Source organism: Bombus pascuorum, chromosome 5, assembly GCF_905332965.1.
Source record: "Bombus pascuorum chromosome 5, iyBomPasc1.1, whole genome shotgun sequence".
In the NCBI taxonomy this organism is placed as follows: domain Eukaryota; kingdom Metazoa; phylum Arthropoda; class Insecta; order Hymenoptera; family Apidae; genus Bombus; species Bombus pascuorum.
In genome coordinates this window covers 15,272,063-15,286,163 of record NC_083492.1, presented here as the reverse complement: position 1 = coordinate 15,286,163, position 14,101 = coordinate 15,272,063, and the positions used below count along the sequence as shown (strand labels likewise).

General features: G+C 37.3%; 1 protein-coding gene across 4 annotated transcripts in view; it reads left to right on the top strand.

Moving 5' to 3' along the window:
• The window catches only part of LOC132906912 (RB1-inducible coiled-coil protein 1), a 53,848-nt gene that overhangs the window by 8,520 nt on the left and 31,227 nt on the right, over positions 1-14,101 (top strand). For all 4 annotated transcript variants that reach the window (XM_060959532.1, XM_060959534.1, XM_060959533.1 and 1 more), the window contains exon 2: positions 603-811. In XM_060959532.1, coding sequence (XP_060815515.1) covers positions 603-811 — 209 coding nt within the window. The remainder of the gene's footprint in view (positions 1-602; positions 812-14,101) is intronic.

Here is a 14,101-nt window from a genome sequence, read left to right as displayed (position 1 = left end):
TTATCGTGTACCGAGATCGCCTTTTAGATGTTAAATGTTTAAGCATTCTCAGAATTATGCTTGATCATATCGTTATAAACGCATCGTTTAAATATTAAAACGTGGATTTTGGATTTCTGTGCTATCGAACTTCTCAGCTTTCGATATTTCTGGAGTTCGATGGTTTTTATTATGAATTTTTAGGTTCCTCCGAATATTGACTTTTTAAAAATTTGAACTGTCAGGAAAATTAAATGTTTTGAAACTTTAAAAATTTCCAGAGGTTTGAGACTTCAATTTTTCAAAAATTGAAATTTCACAAGTTTTTAAGATTTCAAAAATTGTATATTTCAAACTTGGAAAAATGAAAATATTCAAAACTTAGATATTTCCAAATTTTTTCATTGAAATCGTTGAATTATTTAATTTTCGCATTTTTAAAGTAAGAAATTTCTGCCACTTAAAATTTTTGAATATTTGCACTGCTAGAATTGCCGGATCTCATTTTGCTATGAATTCAGCAACTCTATTCTTTTTTTGCGCTTTCCCGAATGAGGTTATAATTCCTAGGCCTATAATCACCATAATTATTTAATATGACTTTTCTGCTGTTTTTTGCGCAGTGTCGCCCAGCTGAAGGAAGCGATCGAGAGAGAATGCGGCGTGGTCTCTGCGCACCAGGTGCTCCTGATGAGTGGAGGCGAAAGCCTGGAACCAAACGCGCGTGTGTGTTCCTACTCGGCCGGAACCGACACGAATCCGATCTATTTGTTCAGCAAGGCCGCTATTGAGAGCCACCATCCACCCACGCCAAGCATAGACTATGGTTCCGGTGAGTGACGAGCTTCTTCACCTGTGAATTTCCTTAACTCACCTCTCTCTGCTCAGCTTTTTTCATTTCCTGTCTAACATTGTCCGTCCGTTTGAAAAAAACTTACTTTACAAACCAGTTGCAAGATAAGAATTTTTCTTGCCTTTAGCTTCATAATTTTATTACCATCACAAAATGACCAGAGACTTTTCAACAAACTATCGTCGCGTTTAATTCGAGAAAAATTCAACTTCTAAAAATATTTGATACGTAGCTGAAAGTTAATGTTACTCGCGTGACCGAAGAGAAATGTCTCACGAAGAAGACGTGGCAAAAAAGAGAGTGGGCTGGCTTCGTTAAACGAGAATCGTGCCGGAAGGACGCGGCTAATAAATGATCCTTATCGGCGAGCGTTCGCGAGTACAGAGAGAAAAAATGAGTCAGATGATATCAGCGTGAAGATAGCGATACTCGCGCGACACCCAGGCAACCTCGATTCTTTGTACGAGCCAGCCTTGTAGTATCGTATAGAAACACAATGGAGAACGTCAGTAACTCGTTTGACTATTTTTTCATCACCTTCGTTGCGCGTTCAAATATCTTCGTACGATCTAAGATCCAGGTCGCATATGATCTTTCAATTAGATGTCGCTAGATCACTCGGTATCACTTAAGTGCTTCGATTCTTGGTCTCACTATATCTTTTCTATCAACTGTACTTACATGTAAGTACAGTTGTACTTTATGGACGTATTTTGATACATCGCAGCAATGCATTCGACTTGTAGTCCCGGTCTAATCACGACCACGATATGACTACGGTCCGTTGATGGTGAGCGTTTACCGAATGCAGCGGAGCGTGATTGAAACGTGGATGTTGATCAGGGCTACCTCATCTGATGAACGGTAATGTTTAACCGGGATCCGATGGTGTGAAGCTTTACCATATCGTTATAATAACGAATAACGATTGAAATAAGTGAAACGAGGATTCAAAAATTTGAAAATGAAATGTTGCGGTCGATACGATGTTGATTCTTAATGGGTTAAAAAAACTCCATGAGATTAGTTGAAAGAGAAAATAACTTTCTTAACAAACTTTCGACGATTTTAAGATATCTTTGGAAGAACACTGTTCCGATAGGATACACTTTATAGTCGATACTCAAATCGGAAAGGTCGACCGCTGAAAGTCTTTCCATGAAAAGTTAGCGGAGAAAGACTCTATCGGAGAGTGGAACAATTCCAAGAGTTGTAGCAAAAGCAGATAGAGGATTGCGTGACGTTCGAACGTCGGTTTTGAGAAAATGTATTTTGTGCTATATCCGTTTGATGGGAACTCAGATATAATAGAATCATAGTTTGACCTCGTGATTGACGAAACATACGATCCAGAGGCGTAATAATGAAGCGAATGCACGATACGAGTTTAACGACGTAACGGTACGGAGATTGCACGGTTAGCGCTTACACATCGCTTAGCTGGTGAACGAACGGACGTTGAAACGCGCGTCAATGCGACGCGACGCGTTGAAAACGCGGAACACAGGCGTCCAGACGCGAGATCCCGCTGGAGAAAAACAACGGTGGTCCGATTCCGAGAACGTCGCGCGTCTAGACGGCCGACTAGTGAGAATATCGACGCGCTCGATCCAGGGGAACATCAACGATGTGCATCGAAGAATCGACGAACTACATCTTTAAAAAAAACAAAAAAAGGAATCTTTAAGTTTCTACAAACGTAATAAACCACATTATACAGGTCCAATACACACAATAAATCACGCAAAATTTATGACACGAAATATATCAAACAAAAATATAGAGATGATAGTCACTGTATGCGAAGCTCGAATTGCATTGACTTCAAATTTTTGATCCTCAAATATTCGTAAGTTTTCATAATCGTGATTATAAAGTAAGAATTTTTCTGCTTAATGAAACAATGACTGTAATTCATTGAAAGAGAAGACAATTTGATGTGAGCAAACTTTTAGACATTTTAAGATTAGCCAATAATTGAAGATAAAGAATATTGAATGAAGAAAATGATATTGTGTAGGCGTAAGTTAAAGAATAGCTGGTTAGGAAGGTTATATTTCGTCCATTAACATCTCGGCCTCTTTCAGTCGCTGTGAAATCGATTCCTTCCCAGCAGAGCTTCTTTCCTATTTGTCCGTCTTATACAGCTAGCCTCGGGTTTCATGCGGTAATTCACGTTCCTCGAGGCGCGTACCGGTAATGCGACCGCAAACCACTCGTACCCGTTTCCGATGCACCTCGCATTGACCATTTCCACTAGTCGCTGATGAAGTAACGATCAAGTTCACTCTTATCGGTCGCACTTTCGATTTTCGCAACGAAACGCATCGGTAATGCGCCTTCCAGCGCCATTCAATTCGTCGATTTTTTCCTTTCCTCCATGGAATGCTTTCACATTTATTCAGTAGTTCTTGAACGCCTCAGGTCGTTATATAATGAGAATATAATTAATTGATAAGTTGATATATAAAATAACGTATATAAATGAAATATATTCATTAGAGGCAAAAAATGTGTTTGACATAACGGATTTTTAACGTTTAGCATCTGTGCAAACTTAGAACGAGAATAAATAGCACATACTTGGTTAAGTTTAATTATTTTGAAATTATTTCAATTCGTTTATTCATGTATATTACATTTTTAGTATAGCTAGAAATTATTTTATTAGAATATAGCGGCACAAGCTGGAATAGATTAAATTATATGGGAACTACGACTATAAATTTACTCGTCGTACGGAATTTACATTATTTGCTAGAAAAAAACTCGATGAGTATTTCATAGCAAACGTCTAAAATCTCAATACAGCGCAAGAAAGATTCCTGCGATTATAAACCTCCAGTAATTTTAGTCAAAACTGCCATAAGATTTATTCTTCCATTAATTTCTAAATAGCCAATTTCCAAGTAACTTCTTGAAGCATTTCAAAGAAAACTGGGAGAATCGCTTATCGACGCGATGAAATTAATCTACGTCTGTACGAATATTTATACCAACGATGGACGATTAAACAGCAGTCGTGAACAAGCTTATAGCCTTTCTTGCCGGTAGTCTTGGAGATCGTTTTATCGTATCCGTGGTTGCGTTAACAGGGCCGTAAAGCGTCATGAACCGCGAGGAGACAGACCCCTTTTTCCAGCGGCAATTTAGCGGATCGTCAGAAAGAGGCTACAGCTAATCCTGTAATGTCCCGTTTTTCTCATCGAGTCTTCCCTTTTGCTTCCTGTTTCTGAAGAAGGGAGCCTTGGCTAGCTTACAACGAATATATATGGCTCGTTTGTAGACGCAACAAGACTTTGACCCGTGTCAATGAGCCTCGCGAGCAACTTTGACCTGATTCTTTTATACAACGGATAACGATCTGCCGTTGGCTCTCATTGCAAACGTGCACCGAGCACGGAATTGGTGTCTTGGTGTTGACGAATCGAAACCGAAACTGGGTCGGCGTTCGAGCATCGTTTTCTGAGGAAAATTAGTTAATCGTCGTGAAGCTGGAGGCTACTGGCAGAAACACGGCCGAAAGAGCAACAGCTAGAGTAGAGAAAGCGAGCAAATGGCAAACTGAGATTCTGCTCTCGTGTTCGGTAGACCCTCGTTTTACATATTGTATATAACACGCGGTTTTGTGTTATATAAATCCGTGTTATACCGGTTGTAAATTAAAAACGTTTCCCGATAATTAGGTTTTTTGGTATTTACTCACTTTTTGTTGCAACGTAAATGTTTAAATGATTTCTTGTAATCGTATTTTGTCTCTCTACTCTGTAACCGCAAATGTAAATATATATCACTGACACATAAGCGGCGGATTGAAAATCATAACGGTGTAAGTCAAGATTGGTGAATTTCTTGCTTATTTAATATTTTACCGCATTTCATCTTATCATTGTCGGATTGAAGTGAAAGTAAGCGGATAGGGGACCAGTTTTTAACATCCCGTTGAACAAACGCGATCGAGTATTATGGCGTTACGTAATATGTATTTTGTCGGCTGCAATAAGAAGTTTTGAAATAGCTAATCATTAGGATACTTACAAGTCGATAGTAAAGTGTCGATTTTTAGCCGAAGAAAGTGGGTCGGCTTGGTATGGTATCTTCTGTGTAGAGCTGGTTACATATATGTACAATATGTGAATAATGATTACGTTGATTAATATGACATGAAGTAAATATCGAAATGTGTCGGTAGTTTTTTCAATTGCACGTCCGATGCTATTAATTTGAAGTCTAAACTCCAATAGTTACAACACTACAGTACCAGTTGGCCAATTAATTAAATTTCAACGTTGCTAGCTCGAAGATGAAGTTAAATCAATTTCAAAGGATAATTTAGTTTAGAATTTTAAAAGAATCGATTTCTCTTTGTATTTTGTAAAAGCATAGATTCTCAATCTACAATCACTCGCAAGATTTGGGATAAAGATAAAATACAGTTGGGACGGTTTAATGCATAGAACTGTTTGTTAGTTGCGGTTGTGGCTATCCGTTAACAGCTGCACAAATTTTTCGAAAAGGGTGGGACTTGAAGGTATCAACGAAGAACAGAGTTAGCTCGCTAATGGTTTTTAAATGTCTTTCTCAAAACGGTAATAGCCGATTAGACAAAATCGATCCATTGAATCACAATAAGAATCCATTCTTAATGTGTCATACTCGAGAATAGATAAAAGTTGGTATGTATTTGTTCTAGAAGCTTTAACAACGGCATTAAAAGTACGTATAAGAGAAAACGAGTTAGCATTGCATTACTTTTTCAAACTGTCAAAAACATCCCCACTTTCATATCTTAGAATAGTACGAGATAAGAATTTAATTTTCTCTCTTTGTTACCTTGTTTTTATTCGCGGTTGTGTTCGTTAACGCGGAACAAATTTACCTTTCATTCGGTTCAGGGAAAAAACTTTAATACGCATTCGCCGTTTCGATGGCCTAGGAATGGTGCCATTAAGAGGTCAATCGCAATATGGTCGATGAGTCAGCAGGGGAAAAAGTCGACTTGCCTTCGATATCCCCGAACTCGTGGGTTTTTCGTTGTTCGCTATAACTAGACATGACCGCGTGCCATATTTCTTTTCTTTGTTCCAACGTCACTGTTCCGAACCTAAAGCCGATATTTCGAAAGATAGCCGTAGTTGTCCTCGAACACAATCTTTCATTCGATATTTTTCATATTTTAAATAATTCAACATATGTATTATAATACGTTTAACGTATCTTATAAGCTTAAGCGAATTTTTCACGTGAAGTTCGCGAGAAAGTATGGCAATTGCAGAATGTTGGAGAACGATAAGCATACAGAGGATAAACACGAGAGTCAAATGAAATGCACTAGAGTCACGCGAACGATTTCGGTGGTGCTGTGCAACGTTGGTATCCGCTCCGTTGCATGATGAATTCGAACGAGCGATTATTTACAAAATAATACTATGTCGGATGAACGTGATAAATCGCGGAAAGATACGTGCTCTTTCTTCGAATTTTTAATTGTTCTCGGCTTATTATAAACAGAATGATAACAATATCAGCGGCAATGACATAACAGTTACGAGAAGAGTAACACAGCTGATAACAAATAGTCGGAGCCGAATTTCTCATTTTGCTACTCGCGATTTCTACCTGCGTGTCTTTATTCACTATTGTTAACAAGTATTTGGATATTTCCACAATATTATAAATATATAAAAGGTACTTGTAAAATTCTCAAATAATGCTCTTTATTAATTTTAATCTTCTCTTCTAAGCAACCATACCACAATTGACTGAAATATAATAAAAATATAAATCTTCAGATCAAATTGCTCTGGAAGTTGAAATATTTATAGACGACAGTGTGACAGTGTAATAATATAATAGCGTATTAATGTTTTTCGCGATCATTATTATGTAGCAATTTAGTCTTATTAGCCGGAAGAGCTTCCTAGAATTGTTGAAACAAGTGCTTTTTAATGTTTCACGTTTGACTCTCAATGGAGAGGCCGCAGCACGTGCATTACATAACCCATGAAGATCAATCTATACTCGGAACAAACGAACAGGTGGAATACTTGGTTCAACTATGTATGACGCGAGTTTAGCAATCATTCTGCCAATTAAAACTTAATAGCATGAAGAATGACGAACGAATAAAAAGTTAATTACGTCGAATATATATATATACATATATGTATAATGAATTTGTTCCACTCGATTACTCAGAATTATTTTCAGTGATTATTTCTCTTGTAATCAGAAAATAACGTAACATGTCACGCAACTAGTGCGCTTAAATGCATCGCAGACGCAAGTGAAGGGGGAGAACACGATAAGTCGCATTTTCTATCGGGAAGCAATTTTACGATTTATATATAAAGATACACGTTGTCAGTCGACAATGGACATCGTGCGTTAGATCACGCAGGAAATTCGTCTTGAACGAAGTCTAAGCAAAGAAACAGCTACGTTATGTGTCTGTATAACACACTACGTGTACGTATAATCTACATGTGTTTAAATGTACGAACGACTTGTCTCACGCTGTATCAATACCACAAGCCATTCGAATCTTTTCTACTGGACTGGCAAAAATTACGATTGCGTTCGCGGAAACGCGGTTCCGTAGACCGTAGGCGGCAGATGGAACAACTGCGATGATTGAATCGAGTCGCGAGGATGTGCGAATTGAGGCAGAATATGAAATTTAACAGTAGGAATCCTGTTTCTGCGAACGCTGTATAACATATGGTATACGTTAATATAAGTCGAAGACTGTTTATCGACTGGATTTTTAATAATCGAAAAACGAGGAATTAGCGTATCTAGGAGACCCTGTATTCGTATCTATATTTGATAGTCGGGTCTTTTAATAAACCTAATCGGATCTCAGTGCAAATACAAAATATCATATTCGAGATTAAAGTCACCAGTTTACATATTTTAATCCTGCCTTATCATCCCTATTACTATTTTAACAGATGCTCGAATTCGATACCTAAGTTTCCAACAGCCGCTCCGCGCCCTAGAGATTCCTATGTAAATACAAATTTTAATGGTAGCAACTGTTTGAGGATAGTGGAAAGAGTCATTGGCCTCCTCTCGACTGTACAAATAGGAACAAATCCTCTTTGTTTAAAGATTCGATGATGATTCAACAAGTATACATCTTGTAAAATATACATGGGTGTTAGGTTGCATATGAAATGTTTTTTCAAATAGAAATCCAACCATATATAATTTCTTCAGAATACGATTCAATGCACATTTCTAACGACTAACTATCGTTATGCGATATTTATAAAAATTATCCATCTATCAAACACCGATCCTTTTGCAAAAAGCGACGGAGATTTCTACAGTGCCATAATTTATTCCATGAATTTTCAACCTGAGGATCCATCATGGGATATATAAATAAACGTTGATGCCGAAGGCTCAATTCGTTTCGTCCGCTGGCTATTTTTCACGAAGCGGACGAATCAAAGGAAAAAGGTTCGTTTTCCTGTGGAGCAGAAAGCATTACAAGGATTTTCCTCTGGCAACCAGTCGACAGATTTTGTGTCCACCATGGCCGATATCTTTTCCCAACCATTGAATTCAATTGGCTTGACCGGTGTCCGTCAGCTGATTCTCGTTCGCCTCGAGGTGCGTGCGAAATTGGATTTCGTCTCGGCTGAAATGACGACCGGCCACCTTTGACCTCTGTTTTTAGCTCGATCTCGATAACGCTCGGGAGAATATAACCAGCCAGCCAGCCAGTCAGGCCGTTTTCGCTCCTTATTTACGGCCCCCTGGTCTTTTTCTTCTGGCTGGCCTTGAATTAATTTATACCAACAATACTTGTTCGGACAGGTCCGTGACTGAGTCATTGACCTGAACGTTCCGCGTAAATACTATGTGGGACTTGACATTTTCGGAGTCCTTCGAGGAGGTAGAGATGATTAAGAAGACAAAATTTTGGAGAAGTCAGATTGGTTTCAGACGAATATTTGATGTGAAGGGTTTTTGAGTGGAATAAAACGAAAGAGCAGATATTGCTGGAAGTAAGATTTTTGGCGTTATTTCAGTGTTTCTATTTTTATGATGTAGTATATAGCCAAAGATATAGTAGTTTCGTAAATTAGAAATCTCGGAGTGGGGAGGAGGGTCACTGATTGTGTCTTCGCCTTGTAGACTTAAAGTCTATAGATTTGTAGACAGTATTGTAGATTTAAAGTCGTATATTACATTCTTTCTTCTCCTGTAGTCTTCAAATGTGAAATTGGTCAATTTATCATTTAAATGAATCATATAGCGTATGTTTCACGGACACGTGTACGGACAGTATACAAACAGATAACAATCGCACTATTAACTATTCTCGAACGTTAGCAAAGAAACTTTTACAATCTCTCCAAATAACTTATATCGTCCGCAACACACAAAGGAATACTATTCAGTATACATAGCGGTGCAGTCGAAGAAATAATAATCAATAAACGCGACCGTACACTTCACTCGACGAAAAAAGATGTCAAGTTATTTGATTTACCTTGAAGGATTACTTCTAATGACACTTTAATTCCTAAACTGTACCTTTGAAGCGACCTTTGTGTCCGCAATTCGTTTGAAACAAAGAAGAAACGGAACATTGTATGGTAAGGCCATAGAAATTGCGGTATTCCAGTTACTCCGGTCAAGTACACGCGATATTTCCTCGATACCGTTCGCTTTTCTAAACGAACTCGTGCATTCTTTCTCCCCAGTTTGGTCCACGCGGATCGCATTATTCAAACTGATGCGAATCCATTATCCCATGACTCCTTTCCCGTCTCTTTGATCGCGTGGCAATCGCGAAATTCCTCGAGAGAGCGCCGACGACGACGCCTTAATCTGACTTGATTTGCATATCGGTGCTACTATTCAGCTATTTTCCTCTTGACCGTGAACGATTGTGTGAACCGAATGAAAATGTCGATACAATTTTATTTTAATTTCTTTCTATTTTCATCTGTAACAATGCGTCGTTGTGCGGCAATATTCCACGTTATCGAGTATAATCTACGAACAAATTAAGCACAGACGCAATACAATTTAATATGGTTGGTTAACGATGCGATAAAATTGAGTAGGTAATATTGAGCCACCAAATTAAAACCTTGAAGACACGATATTTCGCATGTATCAACCTAATAGAAAAGTGAAATTTTTGTAAGTAGGTGATCCTAATTACCAGAGATTGGATTTATGGCTGGCAGTGTATATCCTCCGTTGGTCGTTTGATCGATTCGATCGTTTTCCTTAAATGCAACTCGAAGTTTCCATGGATCTGATGTTCGTGTATACGCACAGTAATCTAAGGGTACAGATGGGTTTCGTCTTTGTGTAAATATGGTAATCTGTGGATACATGTTCGTAAACAGCGGTACGTGGACATTTGCACGAAACAGATATTATTCGACGTGTTATTTCTTTCGTATCTGCGTGTTTCGCGGAACGAGCTTCACGATAGGAAGCTGATATCTGCTCGTAAAAGCTCGGATAAAAAAAGATTGTTCGTGTGGTGTTTTAATAAATCTCTTCGTTCAACGACTCCGGTGTTTTATCGTCGGAATTTATGTTCTTTTCGTTGAAGCTTGCGTAAGTACGATGAGAAGGGAGAAAGAGAGAACGTATTACGATTCGAAGTAGGTCCTTACTTACATACGAATGTATTCGTAGAAATGTTTTCCTGTGTTAAATGAAATCATGTATTACTCGGAATTGGTTCCAGTGGCAAATGAACCGAGATACATACATCTACATATCTGACAGCGATAAGTGTGTACTTAAATATTCTTTTGATTCGATATGAAAGTTGTAATACGAAGGAAGCATATAGATAAAGTATTATTTAAAGGTATAGAAGTTCTGTAGATTTACGTAATAAAAATACGATAGTAGTTTCTACTATTTTTATTTATCTCCTGTATATCTATACATCGTATATTTAATTCTGTGATTTAATTAATTAATACCTTTTGTTATAAAAAATAATACCTTTAATAATACCTTTTGTAATAAAATATTGTTGATAAATATTTTTCAATCTTCCTTGTATTTATTTAACATGTAATGGTGTATGTACAGGAATTGGAAAATTGTATGTACAAAATTATGAAAACAGTTTTTATACATCATATATGTATATGGTAACTAATCGTTCTTTCAAGGAAACTACAACTACATGTTCTAATAAATGGTGGCTTTCGGTTTACTTTATTTTAACTGTTGAAGTGATCGTCACTTCTGAAAAAACTCTACATCTGGTCTTCGGTTTCTCAAGCGCTAAGGTCATCGATAGCGCGTAGACAAAAGAATGCGTCGATGACAGACCATAAGCGCTACACGTGCGACGTTGTTTTAGTCTCAGGGTAACGTTGCTAGGGAGAGGATCTGGATCGGCTTATATTGTATTTCACATTTTGTACTTTATTATTCACAATATATATACTTTCAATACCTTACAATTTACCCACGCATTTCCTTAATTCCACATACACCGAATAACCTTAACATTAACAATCGAAGCGAGAAGATGTCTGTTGTTCATACACAGGTGTTTGACGAAGTATTGGAAACACTTTTTATATGTCGTATGTGAAGTAGGTTCAACCCTTATATATGAACATCTTCTCTCTTCGATTGTTGGAATAAAATAAACAAAAAATCATTACTCATTGAGCCATGTAGTTAAAGCTTCCTTGGAGAAACGATTTGTTATCGATGCACGTACAAAGGGCATCTCGTTTTGAGGTTGAAAAATTTGTCCGTCAGAAAGGGAAAAAATCTCATTTGCAAATTTAGCACAAGGAGAATTCGTTTGAAAAAGAACATCGATTCATTAGATTCTTTTGTTCGTTGTCTTTTTTTCTGTTGCAACTGTTGTGTTACATTCACGTAACGAAAAATCGTTTCCGTGTTCAGGTTTGTGTGTTAGTTTTTGTTTTACAGTCCTTGGGCTGAAGCAAAGTCAATTGCAATTACATATTACGTCCACGCTGCCGTGACTATTTGCACAGTCTACTTATCGTACTTCGTAAATTCTTCGTACGCAAACCAGCTGTAAGCAAACCATGTTTCCTTTTAGCACGCGATTCGCTGCGTAAGCTATTTTCGGCTATGAAGTATCCCATGCAATACGGAATATCGTTTTAGGATCGTTTCACGTGATTTTCTATCACGTCAAATCCGATTAACGATCGAGATGAATTTATACTCGCTACCATAAATATAGACGGCTATAACGGTGATTATGAAAGTGGTCTAAATGATTATGTTCTCTGTTTGAAGATGTTTGAAATTTTACTTTTTATTGACAAGTATGTATTTGTTCGTTATGTAACTAAATATTTCACAGAATGTTATATAAATCCTTTTTCGTAATTAAAAGTTGACGAATTTTTTGAGTTAAAATTTGCGTATCGTTTATAAGTACATAAACTGTTGATTTTGAGCTTGGAATTGTGTTTGTTTTGAATCCTGTAATGAAAACCTGCAGCATTTTCAGAATTAGTGATATATCCTAGATAAAAATAGAATTTATAATGAAATTTTTTTGCAAGAAGCAAGTTGAAAACAAACATAAAAGTCAACTTTGTTTGGTCGTAATTTTTGTCAGTAGACTAATTTCCTCCTTTTTTTGTCGGCAAAAGTTTCAAGTTTTACTATTCTCAGCAATTTTAAATATTCGTGATAAACTAACTGATAAATTCAATTTTTTACGCAAATCATTATCATAATTATCAAAATAATTATGTAAATTGTATATTTTGACGATACGTCAAGAATGACGAAAGTCGAGCGAATAATTAGAACGATTACTTGAAATAATGGCTTAGTTGCAATAAAATGTAATACCTACCAGGAATATTACTTCGAAAAGTATTTGATGCAATTTACAATTCGCACGCATACGTTCGAGTATTATTTTCACCGTGTTAACACGATTCTTCGTAGACGTTTGAGACTTTCAACCCTTGAACTCGTCGAGGTCGTTGCATTCTGTAAATCTGTTCACGTTATTGTAGCAACGCGAAGCGCTGCAATCTTCTGATATGGCTTTGTTCACAATTGACCCACGCTGTTTCTACCTGATATTCCATTCGTATAGTATGCAAAATTCCTCAATTGACTGCACGAAGCTTTATTTAAAAATTAATCCTTATCCTTGTCATTTAAAAGTCAAATTAGGAAATTTTTATGATATCCATGACGAGATGAAGAGTTTATTAAAAAGATATACAGATGTATTAAAATTTTGTTTGAAGATGAATTTTTTCTCTCGATTCAAGGTCAAAGTAAAAGAATACGACGAAGCTTTATCCGAAAAAATATCAGAGATACTATAAATTTTACTCGGAAACTATCAGAAGCACATTAAAAAATACCAGAGATACTGAAAATATGAGAAATATCAAAATATTTGAGAAACATTTTCAGATACTTAACTTTCACCCCAAAATCACTTTCTCAGGCGATTAACAACCGATCGATAATCACGTACGCGTAGATTTCGTCGCGGCCATTTTCCACCAGCTATCCTCTTTCTCCCATCGATGTTTACCACGTTTGCACGCGCGACCGGAATACGTATACGCGTGGTTCGACGTGTGACGACGAATGACGCGACTTTAATTTAAAGCAGACAAGCTGGCACCGCGCGTGAGTCGGCCGCGTAACCGTTCACTATCCGGTAGTGCACGTGTCGCACGGATACTTTTGCAGGTTACACGTGCACGTACGCTATTACTCCGTTTGGCCTGGAAAAATCAAAAGACAGTAGGAAAGTCCGCGATTTCACCTTATCTTTCGTGCCCTTTCACCGGATTATAAGTTTCCTCGATGGTATAACGTGCGTTCTGCGTGACGCGAAACTTCGTTGAGCAGAAATGACGTAAATGGTGCGATGAGTATATCTCGTCAATCAATGAACGGATATGTTCCCGGAGGTGTATATTGAATTAGCAATAGTAGACGTAGGCGAGGGAAAGATATCGATGGAGAAAACGCTAAAAATATTCCTTTTTTTCATTATAGAACTTTGTCGTCGGTGGACCGCGGATATTTATGCAGACTATGATTTTTATAAATAAGGCTAAAGGAATTTGACTTGGAGATTTACTTCACCTGCTTCATTTTATTTATCCAGCATATCGTGTATTCTTCAACTTTGTATCAGACAGTAATTTGTTTTCCTGAATTTGCGTTATTTCTATCTAATCAGATGCATATCTTGGCTGAAATGAACCAAGAATAAACTATTTTTTATCGCTT